Genomic DNA, 17,320 nt, shown 5'->3' with positions numbered 1-17,320 from the left:
AAGATCCGTTACAGTTAGGATTGCTTGCAGCATAAACAGATGGTGTTATCCAGACAAACCAAAGTATTGCTATCTCTGATGGAATGATAAGCAGCAGATTTCGCTTTCAAAGTAATACGGTGACCCCAAATTCCTTGGACAGGCACACACACTTATGGGAGGGAATAAAGATCCTCGAAGAAACTGAGTGTTTGCATGATGCCTGCTTTAAACACCCACTATCATCATGCAAGTTGCCTGAGAAAAAAAGGTTGGGTTCATGGCAACTTTGAGCCTTCCCACGTTAGTTGGTTTCTTGTGAAACAGGGGAGTAAGCTGAGATAAAGATCATGACAGCCTGTGGTCCTCAGCTCCGTAGATAACCTGCTGCTAAGCACTAGGAATTAAGAACTACAAAGCAGAGAGAAAGTGAGAGTAATTGCTATCCTCCTGTCTTTCAGAACTACCAGAAAACATTCTGGTATTAAATTCAGACCACTCAGCTGTAATCCACACATCCCTAAGTCACTTCTCTAGCCCCAATGTTTCCCCATGCCCTTCCATCTGTTTTAGCAGCTGGAAGTTTCCAGTTCATGCACACGTTATACTGAGGAGCACAACGGATTCAAAACTTACCAAACAAAAAAAAAAGTATGTTTAAATTGCATCTCACCTCTACTCCAAGAGCCATCAAAATCAAACACAGACATGAGTGATCTAGAAAAGCTTCGCTCAACGTCCCGGACCTATCACAGAAGGCCATCCTCCATCTCCCAAGAGATCCATCTACCTTGGAGCTCAGAGCAGGGCACAGCACCCTGACTGCAGTCACAGGCCTGCTCCGACCTTCAGTCAGACACAGTCAGCTTCATCTCAGAAGTGACAGATTCCAACCAAAATGGTAGCTTGCCAGAAACACTGAACAACCCCATCCCTCTACTAGAGGCAGCCTACGGCTTTCATTTTGTTGTTCTCAGTGATAAAGGACAGTACTTGCACGCAGGTACTTTTTTTCTTTTTTTATTGCTGTTAAGTCAAGGAAAAAGGTTGCATAAAATCCAATCTCTTCTAGAAATATAAGTGACCTTTCCAGTACATTTCAAATATCAAAGTATATGGTAAACATACAAATAAAGAGAAGGTAACATACCTCCTATTTACAGTACAGTATTTTAAATCATAAAATAAGTTCCATAAAGTACAACTGGCAGGTAATTCACAATACAAGTCCATTGGTGGTTTAACACCCTCACTTCAACTCAAACGCAGTTCATTCGTTTCAAGTGGTCCAAAAATACCCAGATCAAATAAAAATTTTAATCAAAATAATTTTCATTTACTACTTAAACTTTTTTTTTTTTTTTTTTTTTTTTTTTTAAATTAAAGCTTTCATCTACCTCCCTCCCAGCCCCCCCTCCGAGAAAAAAGTTCCAAAATGTACACTGGTGCTATAAATATAAATGCTACCTATGAAGAAATGTAATCATCAAGCTTTTTTCTTCAAGTTTCTTGTTTGTTTAGCAATTTATGAGACGGCTGAACCAAAGATTGATTTTTATCTCGTCCCTCTACTGGACACCAACTCTTAGATTAAGAAAAAAGGTTTCTGCCATGAACTGTGAGGAATGCCAAACCCTATGGATATACAGTGGTAGTTGTTCATCGGTGTTGAATGCAGCAGTCAAAAAATACACTCATCTTCCAGATAACCTCAGTGCACTTCAGGAAATCAAATATTACCTGGAAGCAATTTAGTACATATATTGGCTTTTAAAAATAAAATAAAAAATACAGCAGCATTAAACTTACTTACTCATGATACTGACATGATTAATACCATCTTAACACTCATTTCAGTCTTTCACATTATACCGTAATTACGCATAGTGGTAGATTGTTATAAAATAGTGACTTTGCTATTTGGTAGACAGGTCCTAATGCTAATACCTGACTATTTTGTAAAAACCATAGCTTTTGTTCAGTCTGAAAGAAAACATTTACATTCTAAGTACAATGCAACACTGTAATAGTTTAGGAAAAAAAATATTCGATCAAGTAATGTTCATTCTGTGTTGACACGATGTAGAATAGCTTTCGAAAAGGAAAAATGCCGTCAACTTTCATTACAAATGCAAACACACTGAGTACAACATTCATACCAGCTTTTCACCTTTTTTTGCTGAACATACAGGCTAAAAAGCTACAAAGGGAGAAAAACCTGTTAATTTAAGCTTGTTTACCTTTAAAAATCTGTTCAAGTCCACACAGCTTCAGTCACTTCCTGCTCTACGTATTGTGATTTATCTGGGACTCTCAAGAGCTGCGTATATGTACTACTGCCAGCTACAGCACACATCCAGAATGGCGTGTTCCTTTGGGCCCTCCTAACAGGACGTCTGAGCATCTCCCCTCAATTCACGAGCGTTAATTTGGAGTACGGGCAGGGTCTGTATGAACTGCGCTAAACACTCATGCAAGCCCAACAAATCCACGTGGACAAACAGGGAAAAGAAAACGAAACAGCAGCATAAAGAGAACAGGGAAGGGGAGGAAGAAGATTGTGGTGGGGAACATGACCAACTTTCTTCTTTCACCATATGGCTGCTCCATCAGTGATGTCAGAGGTCAGAGACTTTTTTTTAGATGCAGTAAACATTGCACATGTCTCAAGTCTTCAGTGCAAAAGCATGGTTCGAATGCTCTTTCTGATTGTTTGGCTGTGTGTCTGAATTACATGCACTACGCAAGCCTTTTGTAGAACCAGGAGGAGACCAGGGACTCAGCTTTCTTCTCGTGTACGGAAGAGGTGCGACAGCAATGAAAAATTCCAAAAGAATATAAAACTGGGAATGTCCCAAAACACAAGACCACCCCCCACCTCCCACACACACCTTCCCCCAATTCCCCAAGCTTCAGTTTAAGTAGGCAATGTTTACTTGTTTCAGTCTGCAGAATCCAAGGTATCATTGGAAGGGGGAGGGGGAGGTGCGTATCTCAGTCTGTAAGTGCCTAAAACAGGAAAGAGAACTACTAAGTCACTGCTTACAATTAAAATGGATTACAAAACCACTACAAGGTATCAAAATGGACATGCTCTTCAAAAGGCACTATCATCCTCCAGTCCGTTTAAAGTAGGTCCTAAGATCTTACACTATTTCCTTTCAACCGCTCACTAAAAGCATCGGTTTAAAAAAATAGATAGACAGCAAATACCAGATTTTACCTCTGTTGGAAAAATACAAAGAGAAGGAGACCCCATCATGGCTAGTCTTTCCTGTTCCTGTCTGACCAGACAAGTCAAGTCAGAATGGACACAGGCCAAGAATCAGAAATAGTTTACATTCCATCTGAACGCTGAGTTTCCTGGGTTTTTTGTTTGTTTGTTTTTGCATGGAGGAAGAAACGGCACGCAGGACTGCAGCCATTCCTTCGGCTTCTAATTCCAATTGGTTTCTGCCTTTTTGCTGTAACTTGCCTGAGAAGTTCAAGCATATTTCATTTGCGTATTTCATGATGGGGCATAGAGGATGGCTGGTTGTGCAAAGGTAAGCTTCAGAAAAGTTAAATTATTTAATGGCCAGTTCATTTTTTTTAATTCTTCTCTATTTTCTCTGCTTTTTGCCAATGGATTCTCTCTAGAAAACACTGACCAGAAATGGAAAAATTGAAACGACATGCAAACCTCAAACGTAATACCAAAAACAAATGAGCGAAAAGAACGACAATTTAGAACAGATAGAGTTGGAGTTCCCAGCTCCGAATCATGCTCATTTTCTGCTTCGCGCTGTGAATCCTTTTGCCTTGCGCTGTTCTACAGAAATTTCAAGCAGAGATAAGATACTTTGAAGCTTTAGAGCAGGTCACTAATGCACAACCATTTACACAAAACATACACACGCACGCACACCTTTCTGCAAGACCAGAAACAGCACATTCAGTTAGGTAAAGAGGAACTGCTAAACTCAAAAGCAAGTCCGCTGGGAGTTATCATGATTACCTTGTTGACTGGCCTCCATGGATGACTGCTTACAGTCCTGCGCATAGTGTCCACTTACACCACAATTGTAACATGAAACGTTCCCATTCTTCTTGGGTCCTGACCCATTTGTGTTGGCAACTACGTTAGGTGCTGGATATACGGGATAGAACCTCCCAAATCCTGCCATCTGCTGCATACCATAGTTGGCTTGGCTCCCCATTACTGGGTCATGCATAAGCCCGTTTGCATACGGAGACTGAGGCAGGAAGAAAGGAAGTTGCGTTCCATTGCTTTGATGTGCTTGATTGAGGTAGCTGCCATTGCAAAGTGATGGCAGAGTGAAGAAAGATGGAACTCTGTAGACTTGTCCATGAAGTGGGTTATGATAAAAATAGCTATTAATCTGAAGGCTTCCATTGGTCCCACAGCTACACCTACGTCCACAAGAACCACAAGGACCAGATCCCAGCTGCTGTGGAGGTAACATTGTCCCGTTAGTGTTGTTATTTCCAACAGCATTTATGTAGGATGTGCTGTCGCTCTGTGCAGTGCTGTGTGTTAAAGCGGGGCTCGGGCTAGGGGCAGGGCCTGGCGTGTGCGTAGGAATTGCAGGAGGAACGGAGGACTGGATCTGACCAACACCTAAACCAGCTGACTGAGGTGGTGAGGAAGCTGCTACAGTGTTCAGCACGTTTGTGTTCTGGTTGGGCAACACGCTGGTAGCATGAGGACTGCCTGGCAAAGCGTACGAAGCTGGTGGTGGTGGCGGTGCTGCTGTGGAGAGACCAGCTGCTGGAAGAACTACCTTCAGATTGGTAGGCTGAGGGATTGCTCCTGGGTTTCCCTCAATGTGAGGCACCATTTGATTCAGTCCTACCACCTGGGATGCGGGTTTTGTGATGGGATCTGTAGTAGGAACTGGGGATCCTGGGAAACTACCTGGATTGTGGACTGGGATAAAGGCAGTATTTGGTGATCCAATACTTAAGTTTCCTGTTGGCTGCTGTGGTCCATTAACCGTGCAACTTTCCGACGATCCCTGTGGAGAGGGCATCTTCAATCTGTGTATTGCCAAATGCAAAGCAGGGCTACCAGGCTGGACAGAATGCGGGAGAAAAGTGGATGGGACTGGCAAAGGGGAAGCCATCAGCTCGAGGCGTTTCTCAGGCTCGCCAGAAGTCACTGGGCCCATTCCACCAGGAGGTGAATTTGCGGACTCTCTCACCGGTGAGACAGCAACAGGCGTGGTAACGAGCATTCCCATCGTCTTCCCATCTGCGGATATGGGGGGCGGGACGACCGCTTCAGGCTTTTGGGCAGTGCTGTGCATCACACAGTGTAAGGCAGGCATGAAGGAGATGTGTTGAAACTTTGCATTCAAAGGATCTTCCGAAAGGCTTCCGTTTTCGTTAGTCGCTGAAGAGATCTGAGCAGACGATTTGTTCATATTGGAGGAACTGACAGCACTGTAGCCTGTGAACCTGGCTGCATTTTGATTTCCAGAGTCCTCAGAATTGCTGTCCGTGTCTGTGGAGAAAGCAGCGTTTGTCAGTCAGAAGAATGAATCTGAAACTATAGTAAGTCTCACCCTGGACTAACTTACCCATGTAAAACTTAATGAATTTGAGGACATAAAAGATAATTATGTCTTTCTGAATTAGACTAACTTTGAGATTGCTTTCAGCCATCCAGACCAAGCTAGGTCAATCTCTATCATTCGTCTAAATCAAAATGCCTGGATAGCACCCTGGTTTCAGCTAGCTGTGTCTTTGACTTGGATATATCTGCAAATGTGAACAGCAGCAAACAGGCCAAATTAGGAATTTGTATCTACCTAGAAAGACGTTGATAAAGTTTGGAATTTGGAATTCAAATTTGGAAGGAGTTACAAATTAAACAGTCAATACAAAGAGAAAGACCTCTCAGACACGCTGGCATAGTTTTATAACTTTATATATAACGTTCTTTGCTGTACTGCTGCAATTTCTCAAGACACTGCCAAAGTCAGAAAAACGGGATATCATGTACAACATAGCTCTACATAGTGATCTAAAACTCAAACAGCTTCTGCTATTTGCTAGAAGCCCTCGATCCATACAGTCACAAAACTCACTAAGTAAAACATCATCTAATAAAATGAGAAACTAATTAAAATTAATACAAGAAAGAGATTAATCAAGGACTATACAAGGTTCATGCACACTCTCCAAAAATCCAACCTCTGTCTTTTTCTTCTTCACTGTCAAAGCTTTCCCTCCCATCATGTCGTGGACTAGAAGGAGAACTGTAACTTTCAGATGATGTTTCTCCACACGTATCGTGACCAGATCCAGTGTCCAAGTTCAGATCTGAAAACAAAAATAAGTATTTTTGTGTAAAACTGCACCTTCTAGATTTCAAAAGGAATCATGGGAAACTCATTTGCTGGAAACTGCATTTCAGAGCAGGTTTAGAAACTATTATCAAAATCCAGTATGTAAGCCAGAACGCTTTGGCTTTTGAGTTCTGCCTCAGAGCTGAAGCAGCAAGACACAGCAAGAGGTGAAGCATGCTCTCACAGTCTGCAGGCCAGATGCTAGTGTCAAGCAAACCCCACTGCCCAAAAAACTCAGCTAAAAAAACTTCAGGACAAAAAAAGAACACTAGGATTTATTTGTATTATTAGTAATTGCAAGAAAATAAATTGTTAATTTATTATTACAGTTGCAAATGTAACAGCTTAGGTTAAACTACTACAAAGTTGCCGTAAAGTTTTCATTTTTGATTCTTGCAACCATTTTCCTGGATTAAATCTATACTTGTTACATTAACAAGGGTATTGAATTTCTAATATAATGTGGAACAGTCATGCCAACCTCCTATCACCGAAAAGAAAAAGCTTAAAGTCCCAGTCACAAAGTTTCAAGTCTTCAAAGTTATAAGTAACTAAGAAATGACTGACAAGCTAAAAACAGAAAGTGAAAATGGAGGAAAAAAAGAGTTAAGAGCTATTGACTCAAAATAGGACATTTCAAACAATGTCTCCAGATATAAAGCCAGGCAGAGATTCAGACTGCAATGTTATTTCCTCCCCCTGCTCCCCGCTTCCCCCCGACCACCTCTCCATAGGTTGTATCAGATGACACTTTGATGTTTGCATACAAAGACAGGTAGAAAGCTAATTCCTGAGGACTGAATTGCTTCCAGTAATTGTGGGTTGCAGTTTCCTCTTGCAGTGGCCTTAAGTAGCCATTCCTATGAAGCAGGCAGTTTCACATCTGTAGGTCAGTGTGTTGCAGGTGGACAGAACTCTTAAGGCAAAACACTCCTTTTTAGCTGCCCAGTGTATCCCACAAAATTACACAGCCTCTGAAATGTATCAGGTCATAAACACTCAGTGTGCTTTACATGACAAGAACAGCAACGAATCAGACATGCACACAGAGAGCTGTCCTGTACATTTAATTTTCTACTTGTAGATTTCTTACCTACTTTTTCAAATTATGTTGTTTTTACTAACCTTGTTAACAGTGAATTCTTAGTTTCAGTCAGATTTTAACACTGTTTTTAGATGACAAAAACTGCTCATAAAGCACGCGACAGTAATTCAGCGTGCAATCTACCTGAAACTCTCAAGCTGAGAAGCGGTGATAAAGTATGCAAACTTGTTAAAGACTGCACCCCAAGCAGAAACAAGAGCCAGACAAGGCACTTCGTAAGATGCCTTCAACACATCAGCTTATTAGATGGTATACAAAAGGCACAGTCTTTATCTTTATGTTGTGACTATTAAGAGAAATGAGGTTACATCTCATATTAGGTTGCAAAAACATCAGGCCAGCAAAGTTGATGGGTAACGCAGCCTTTTGATAATTGGTAATAAAGCCTGGATGCTCAATTGAACAAGACAAGATGACATTTGTGTTGTTCATCCCTCACTGACGTACAGAAGTCCTGCCTTAGACTCTGGCTTTTGCTGGATTACCTAACCTCGAAAACCCTGTTTGGGCAGCATGCACAGCTCTGTGTGGTAGCTCAGTAGTCGCCTGCTTTACACGCTACAGTTCAACAAAATTTCACACAAGACAGTTTTTGCAAAGCTCCTCATGGGCCAACTCCTCATCAGAAGGAACCACTGAGCTGCAAAGAGATCACTGATGACATGGCACTGGGCCTCCACTCGCTCAGACTGCTCAGTTTCATATAGAAGTAGCCCAACACAAATGAACGAGTAAAGCTGAATTGTACAATCAGCTCAGGAGGGAGCACCTTACCTTTTGCTGTCCCTGCACGGATGTGCTGTGATGCTGCAACTCTAACTCCATTTGTCCTGTTATTCAGCCGGCACTCAGCCTTCTTTGCTTTCTCCCTACGTAAATAATTCTCATGTTTGTTTATTTCCAAATGCATTGCACAAATAAACAACTATGTAGGAAAATCAAATGTAAACAAAGGCAGTAATTCCAGGCTACAAACATATATTTAATAGGGATAACGAGAAATGCAGATAATAAACAGGAGAAGGTTACTAGTGATACACCAGGCATTGTAATGCCAGCAGTGTTACTAAGCACTTTGAATGAAGATCTGAAAGAAAACACTCTCAAAAAAAAAAAAAAGGGGGGGGAAAAAAGAAGAAGGGTGCAGCTGATTTTAAACTCTTCCCTGAAGGATGACAAAAGTAATGGAGCAGTACTCTAGACTAGCATAAAAGCATCTGGTTACAGAATATCAGAATGACAAGAAGTCCAATCGGCATCAGGCAGAGTATTAAATACGACAGAAACTTTTTCATGGTGCAGGATTGTTCAAGAAATTCCAAAGCCCTCTAATGCACAAATTATCTTCAATAAAACATTTCACCACGTTACCACCCACTGAGTAATGTTAAAGGTCGCTGGCAAACCTTCCTTGATTTTCAGTGTTTTCTACACAGCTTTACACTTTCAAACTTAATAATAAATACCAGGGAGAAAAAGAGGCAATTCTTTATCAGTTAAGAACCTACTTCTTTGTCTGTTCACTAAATGACAAGTGGTATTTTAGGAAATGAATGCACAGAATTACATTCTATTTTTTATGCTACTTCTTTTCAAAACACACAAGAATGAATTCTATACAGACCAGCCTCGCGACATGCCAGCTATTCTTTCACCAACTAAAAAACAAAGCATCTAATTGACTATCCACTCTGTTTATCAGAGTGAATGCATTACACTTTGTTCCTCAATTACTGGTTACATTGGAAACCTACTTTTCCAGCTGTGGCTTTCCCTTCTTCTTGCTTACTGCAGATAAGCTCCGTTTTTCCCCTGTATGCTAGACAGGAAACACAAGGATGTCAGTCAAAAGACAGAACTTCTTCCACAAAAAACCTAACAAAAAAATACTTGTGACTCACAGACCTTTAAGTCTAGCAATGTGTGTGCTCACAGGCACTGCAGTCACACAAACAACTATTTGCATAGTGCAATCAGGCCGTCAGAATTATGTAAATTATCTTCATTTACGCTATGATCAGCAGGGACTCAGCAAATTACCACTTCCAGTTTTTCAGAAGATATCAAAGAAACAACTGCTGTGAGTAAGCTCCAGGTCTTTCCTTTTGAGGATAAAAACCAACACTTTTAATCAAATATCCCTTAACAACTTCTTCCATGAAAAGAAGTTGTCTCATCAGAGTTGATAAGGTTTCAACAGATACAGAACCTTTTGATTCAACTGGAATTATCTAACTGGGAGGAGAGGGAACCCATGTGGCAAATTATTTTTAAGTAGCAGCAAGTTATTTTTAGATCTTGTCAAAACCAGTGCTCAGCCTTGATTGCTGCTAAACTAAACTCTGCAAAATATCACCTACAAACGTACTAGAAAAATTACAACATCTGCATTTTTCTGCAAGTATACTACTAGTAGCTGCTGGTAATATCTCCTATTTGGTACAGGAATACAAATTACGACCAAAAAATGTCTATCTATGCTGTATGTGCAATTCTTCAAAATGGGAAGTAGCTTTTCCTGATACAGTATATCACATTTTCCTTGCCTCAAACTTGCAAATTTCAAGCTTTCATGGTGTCTACCATTTCACCTGTGAAAGCAAATCCTAGTTCATTAACCTAGTTTGTGACATAAGGTTTTGTTTGGTTTGGTTTTGTTGCAGCTCCCCACACAATATTTAATAGCCAAGGTCTGCACATAGAATAAAAGCAATATTAAGTAATTACTAAGGAATTCTAACATTAAAGGTTTTCCAGATGTAACACTGAGCAATATTCCTTTCCTCAATTTCAGTATTACCATCTTATTTATAAGCAACTATTCTTCTCCACTATACTTGGATGCATATAGTTTAGTTGTTAACATAGCTTCAAGTTTGTTGCTTGCAATAACACAAACTCCTCAGAACTTCTGAAATTCTCTCTGACGACAATCAGACAACAAGAGGATGTCTAATTAGAAATGAACATCAGGCTTTTCTGATCACATACATCCCATTGTGCTACTTTAGCTATAAGCTCAAATAAAAGCTGTTTATTTAACAAGACAGTGGTAAGTAAGAATTACGAGGCATTTTCTAACCAGAGTAAGTCACAAGCAACTTTCCTATCTTCTGCCTCTTTGAAAACTACATGTAACCTTATGTAGCAAACAGCCTCCTCAATGCCGAGTCACCTCCTCACTTTGCAAACACTGCTTCAGACAAAAAAACAACACACCTGGTCAAGTATGTTTGTACAGTGCTCTGGGTGCTGCTGGACAATACAGGTTTTCCTTCTCCAGTCCATCACCCCATTTTGCTCAGAGTGCTGTATGTTAAGGCTATCCAGTGAAGAACACTTTGCACTGCTAGTGCTGCTGAAATGAAAAAACAAGTTATGCCAATATGAGCAAACACTCAAACTTTTTTTTAACCAATGTAGGCATTTTTGTAACACGTTGGGAATCGGAGGTATTTTGTTTTCAAAAATGCTAGAAATTCCAGAGATTTTAAAGATTAAGTTACATCTTTATAGGAGTTATTGTACAGGAGTTGTTGAGCACTTCAGTTACAGTAATGATCTGAACACACATGGAGTTCTTTGACTTTAATTTGATGCAAAAATTCAGAACACCACAATCTAAAGAAAACAGCACTTGAGAGAATTGGCATGGACATCTCTGCACTTCTTTTTGCCTGTTTTTGTCATACGTGATGCGGAGAAATTTTGCAGGCAGAAATGTATTCTGAATTTATTCTCCTTCTTCCGTATTATTAACAACAAAGCTGGAATTACTTTACAATCACTGTTTCAGAATTCGTAAGACATATAAGAGAAGAAGAGCTACTTACAGATCATGCTGCAGCTGTTTATTTGAGTTTCAAAATAATCCTCTTGTTTTGTATTTTTACCTTGAACATTGTTAGCTTTGAGTAGTGCTGGGAAATGGGAGTTGCATTTGGCATTTCCTTTGAGCCTTATTATGCCTTTCACTGAAGTTTCCCTTAGAGCTGCCAGCCAATAGCAACTTTTAACCAGCTCCGAGAGCACTTCTCAATGAAGACTGCTGGAGGAACTGTTCAGGGTTCTCACAGCATCAGTAGGGCACAAGGACCTACAAACTTTTCATCTACTATTCAAAAATATGCCCTGCTACTCACTGGATTAAAAAAAAAAAAAAAAAAGGAAAAATGAATTAATGCTTTAAAACTGTTATCTAAATGCTCATGTTGGAAATGTAAAGCTCTTCTAATTCAGAGCTGTTGTCAAGGTACATCAAAATTACTGCAATGTGCAATGCCACTCAGTTCCCACAGAACTTGGCACAAACTTGGCACATCTTGGCACAAACCAAGATCACTCCAAAGCAGACGTCACATCAAAGTTGCAGCAGCTACTTACCACATGCTTCTGGAAAGAAGTGCTTTGCTACTTACAGATGTACAGTAAAATATTAAAAAAAATAGCTTAGACAAATAGTAAGAACCCAAGGAGGTCCCTAAATACAGATGCGATTCCATGACTGTAGAGACATGAGCAAGGTCACTTAAACTCCTGCCAAATGGAGGTAGGTGAAGCTGCTGCCAAATTTACATCATTACATATGAGCTGCAATACTAGTGAGTTGTTTATTGTTCAATTTCATTCCCTTAAGTAAACTTCTGGATGCTTCTGAGAATAAGGCCGCCATACTGATATCAAAAATAGACATACACAGTGTGGAAATTATCTCAAAGTGAACAGGGGAGAATTAGACCTCTAAGTAGTCCAGTAGTCAACACTTCTCACCAGCTATTATTTTCTGTTTAAGAGTATATTTCCTATCACAGAGGTTTGTGGAAACGTCTGTCTCAGTCTATCAAAATTCTTCTAACCAAAGCCTCATCTGAAAGACAGATCCTGAACTACAGTCAGCTTCACTATATTTTACTACAAACAGAATAAGGAAAAAAAAAATCTTTATTCTTACAGTTATAACTGCATGATAACAAGATTGAACTGAACACTTCACTATTTCATAACAGAATTTCTATCCAGCAGTATAATCAAAAATTTTCTAAAGGTCACATTCTCCTTTTGGGCACATGGAAGTTTAGAGTAACTAGGAGGATTAAATAAAAGCAAACCAGAACAGAAAAACACCCATGTTGTCACAGGTATCAAATAATAGAATCATTCAAGTTGGAAGGGACACTTAAAGGCCATCTAGTCCACCTCCACTGCAACAAGGAGGGACACCTACAGCAGGATCAGGCTGCTCAGAGCCACGTCCAGCCTGACCCTGAATATCCCAACAGATGGGGCTTTCATCATTTCTCTGGGCAACCTGTTCTGTTGCCTCACTGCCCATAGTGTCAAAAACTTTCTTACATCCAATCTAAATTTTTCCTCGTTTAGTTTGAAACCATTTCCCCTTGTTCTACCACAACAAACACTATTAAAATAGTCTGCTTCTTTCTTCTTCTCACCCAGTACTCTGTTGTGCTACTGTTATAAAATAATTATTTTAATCCCAGGTAAATTTTTCTCTCCTGAGGTAAATACATCTTACAGATAAAATAACAGTGAAACACAGGATAAGACTGTCAACCATAGCAAAAACTGTAACCATTTGTCTCTTAATACAGTTAAAACATTGCACAACCACGTGCAAACACCTCCAAAGTTTCTGGATAAGATACATGAAGAAGTGAATTCACATCAGATGTGCTTTCCAGGACATGAAGCCTATGACTTAATGCAGTTAAGAAGCACTTCCATTTACAGTGGATGCAGAACAGTGAAGCACATACGTTTTAGCTGCTACACAAGGGAAAGGATGGACTGCCTTCTCATAGAAGGCCATAGAAAAACTACAGAAGACAAGAGGAGAACCAACAGCAACGGAAATTTTCATATAAAAATGCATGCGAGGGTGCATGGGAGAAAAATGCATAAAATTAAAATTTATGTTACTCACTTCAAAAAAGAAAACAACAAATTCAGAAATTCATGAATTCTGAAAGTTTGGAAAAGAAGAATGACCAAACAACCTACACTTGCAGATTTAGAAATAGTTTATTTTATAATATTTTGAGGAGAGTTTGTAACAGAGAACTCTATGTTACATATACCTTTCTAATACAGATTACATTAACCAATAGCACCCAATCAAGCAAGCTTTAATTTAGGAGGAAATCCCTAAACAATGGAAGCTCAGAAACATAGCAGACACATCACATCCTAGTACCTACTTGGCAACAGGACTTTTTCCATTATGTTTCTTGTGGACTGCTGCGTGTTGCATTACATCTGGAAGAAAAAAAAAGGCAAAACACATGATTCCAACAGCAATCCCTATTTCTTCTTCTAGATCAATGCAGCAGATTCATCTTTCCATCGCCACCAGAAATTTGGTGTAAGACATCTCTATTAAACACACTAGACTTAGTTTATAGCGCTCAGTTTGGCAGGTGTTACATAAAAGACAGATCAATTTGTACACAGTAGAATCTGCATTCTTTACCTTCAATTTCACAGAAGAATAAAACAGAAAAATAGGAGTTATAATTTTGCTCACCTCTGTTTTTTAGCATAAGGACTGCATGTGTAAATATCAACCAGTAGGAAGGGATGAAGAGAAATTAATTCAGTCAGAAAAGTATAGAGTTCTATAATTTTTTCTGGACTGCCAGAATTAATCTCTAAACTTCGTGTTATTGACACATTCTCAAGAGCTAATGAAGATAAACCTCACACAGAAGTATTGCATTATTACCCTCATAAATTTCACTGTGCAAGTAAAGCTTTACAAATAACGAGAAACGGAGAGATCCTGCCTCAAACAAGAAACTTGGATACAAGGCCTGCCTATTTGTTGAAAACAATGGCTACACTTTAACAAAAGCAACTTTTCTCAACTGCAACTAGCCTTCTTGGTAGCCATCATTTTGCCTGAACTCCTCTGTATACAACACAGAAGTAAAAATTATGATCTGAAAAAAATACTCTGGTTTTTAAACTCCTGACAGCACTTCACACAAACGGCCCCAAAGGAGTTCTGAACTGCGTTTATTCCTTCATCAATTGAACGGATTCCTTGTAAGTACAGTATATAAAAGCATTATTTGAGCTATTTCCAAATATACCATACATTTAAGTGTATTCTGAACTCCAACAAAGAGCATAGTAATAATTTTTAAAATAAGAAAAACCTGTCTGACTGTGTATGTGGATTACTGACAGCACTCAAAGTCAACTGCAAGCTCAGTAATGTGCAAGAGGGTACGAGTGCTGTTGTCCTGTGAAATCCAGTGTATGTGCCTATGCTCACCTGTCAGCACCTATTTCCACCTACCAGAAGATCATACTTGTCTACTGCTCAAAACAGTGCAAAACTGGTCTGACATCCATTTCAGAATGAAATTGCTGACCAGCCACGAAGCTGCTAGTGGTTTTTGAGGCGTTTGGGAAACACCAGCTTCCAATGTAACCAAAGTTCATTGCAGATCCAAGTGGTTAAAGTCCTTACTAACTGGCAGAGTATAAATGCAGCACAGGCTAAAAATAAGAGGAAAACATCAACATCCTTTCGCGTGAAACTAGAAGCTAGACAAATTTGACACATTTATAGCAAAATAAATCGCTGCACTCAGTTTGTAACCCAAATAACTGAATAACAGGTAACAACAGGAGAAGCTACAAACACGGCTCATGTATATCGTAAAGTGTTTCTTTCTTGTCGCTTGATAGAGCTGTGAACTTCTGTCTCCACGCTGTCTACAAACAATCCCACTACTTGGATCATTAGCAACTCCCTAAGGAAACTGCTCCAAGTATGCAAAGATTCTTCATTTACCCAGCACATTTAGTCCAAGCCTCTCAGCTCTGTACAAACGAAGGAACCAGTCAACTGCACAACTTACAGAACTGAGTGTGGTAAAATTGCTCAGAGAAAAACCACCTTTGAGTACACAACTACCTTCCTCCTGACTTGAAGCTTCTGAACTGTCCTCCTTGAAGTGTTCTGGTGCTTTAACCGTCTTCAAAGAGGGTTGTAAGTTACCTGCAGAGAATAAAGTTCACGTAGTAACTTTATAGATCTTGAACAACTAGAAAGTTCCTGAATGCTTGTACTGAACTGGAAGCTACAGAAACGGATGACTGAAGTTACTGGTTTGCACGTGGCAACAATTTCGACATCATCTGCTTCAAAGTGGAAGACCTCCAAGAGGAGATGCTTTTCTTTTAAAAAACAGCGTGCAGAACAATTTTAAAGCTATGGTGCAATTTTAAAAGCTTTGGGTTGTGATTATAGTTTTAAGAATACTGGCATTGCATTGCAGTTCAGATTTTTTATTAATAAGTAAATAAATAAAATGTCCTGTTACAGTTGTAAATGGCAGGAGCCTTACTATAGTTACTGTAGTTTGAGGCAATGAGTCACACTCCTCCACTGTTAAATCATTCATGTGCCAAAGGAAACCTAATTCAAGGTAAAGTTTTCTAGTGCCCTTATCACGGTCTCAATTTATTATTTTTGCCTTTTTATGCCAGATGGGACGATGAAAAGAAATGGCAATAATATTTACAGTTTTGTTGCAAAAATACCACAACCACACTCTGAAAGAGAACTAAGCTCAGCAACGCATCTAACTCTAGAAGTCTGCTCTTCTCAAAAAGTTCCAAACCAGTGTAAGAAAAAAACATCTGCAAGCTGCTGTTCAGGAGCCTGAAAAGTTAGGAAGATCCTCCTGAGTACTGTCTGAACTGAACATACTAAGCCCAAGAGATCATATCCTAATGAAGTCTGCTGGGATTAAAAGTTTATGCCAGCCTAAGGAAGCGTCGAAAATAACTAATGTTATGAACGAGGGGGAGCTAATTGATTCCCTCCTTAATGGAACCATGACAGCATACATAAGTACACTTACAGAATGTTTTATTCAGTGTGAGATTCCAACTATTATTTATGGTATACAGATCTTCCACTGAACAGAGAATTTATTCCCCCCTTTTTTTTTTTTAATTTATAATCATACCTACAACACTTGAGTACTTCAGCAAGTGAATATTTTTGCACTTCCATGAAAAGATATTTTATCCTTGCTACTAGCAATTGAAGACCAACTTAAGCCACAGCTGCTTTGTCTGCCAATTAATTCTCCACATTCAATTTGACAAGTGGAATGAGATTTTTCTTAAAAATATGCTTCCTCCATCTCCCCTGACAGTTACTGTATTCAAAATATGCTACTATGGCCTAAATTGCAATTGTCAGAACTTAGCAGGATTGCAGGATTCCCAAATACGTAAGCTTTGAAAACAGTGGCCAGCAATAAAGGAAATTCATGAGTTGCTTAACTGTGGCAATTCTGATCAAGTGGAAAATGAGTGCTTTTGTCTTAGTAGAGCAGCTATTACGCTGCACCACAGAAAACATGATAGTGAATTATCTCACACGAGTCACCCAGTCCCCCTTTTCAATTGAAAAAATCAAAGAATAATTATACATTTATCACACTATTTGTCTTCATTAAAGTTTTCCTTAATATCTAACTCAATACTGGGGCCCTGAACCACACCAATGGGCTTTACAATCTCTTCCCCTACACTCCTGAGGACTTCACCTGCTCAGGAGCAGCCCTGACACAATGCACTTCTGTAATTTTGGGTGAGACTGCTGGGAGATCCCTCATCCAGGGCTTTCATCCCTTGGCTCAGGAACTGCATTCAAGCTCAGGCCTGTGCCTGGGGTATGCTGCAGCCACGCCGTGCCTGGCCACGTGCCTCTCTGATGCTGTTCTTAACCCTGACCTACTGACTCTTCTGCGTGACTCACTGCCATGGATGCCTCCAGTAATCACCAGACTCTTGCCTACCCCTAATTCTAACCTGGGCAAATTGAGCCCACTTGAAGTCT

The 17,320-nt window shown here is 39.7% G+C and overlaps 1 protein-coding gene across 1 annotated transcript in view; it reads right to left on the bottom strand.

Moving 5' to 3' along the window:
- Nucleotides 1-983: 983 nt before the first annotated feature.
- ZCCHC2 (zinc finger CCHC-type containing 2) overlaps nucleotides 984-17,320 on the bottom strand; it is a gene marked incomplete at its 5' end in the record, with an annotated part of 40,498 nt that continues 24,161 nt past the window's right edge. The window contains 8 exons of the mRNA XM_042839283.1: nucleotides 984-2,988; nucleotides 3,977-5,485; nucleotides 6,178-6,306; nucleotides 8,212-8,306; nucleotides 9,192-9,256; nucleotides 10,657-10,795; nucleotides 13,653-13,710; nucleotides 15,380-15,463. Coding sequence (XP_042695217.1) covers nucleotides 2,921-2,988; nucleotides 3,977-5,485; nucleotides 6,178-6,306; nucleotides 8,212-8,306; nucleotides 9,192-9,256; nucleotides 10,657-10,795; nucleotides 13,653-13,710; nucleotides 15,380-15,463 — 2,147 coding nt within the window. The remainder of the gene's footprint in view (nucleotides 2,989-3,976; nucleotides 5,486-6,177; nucleotides 6,307-8,211; nucleotides 8,307-9,191; nucleotides 9,257-10,656; nucleotides 10,796-13,652; nucleotides 13,711-15,379; nucleotides 15,464-17,320) is intronic.

This window comes from Centrocercus urophasianus, unplaced genomic scaffold (genome assembly GCF_019232065.1).
Source record: "Centrocercus urophasianus isolate 14NV4802_14NV808 unplaced genomic scaffold, USGS_Curo_1.0 seq_11, whole genome shotgun sequence".
In the NCBI taxonomy this organism is placed as follows: domain Eukaryota; kingdom Metazoa; phylum Chordata; class Aves; order Galliformes; family Phasianidae; genus Centrocercus; species Centrocercus urophasianus.
This window is presented reverse-complemented; position numbering and strand designations above follow the sequence as displayed.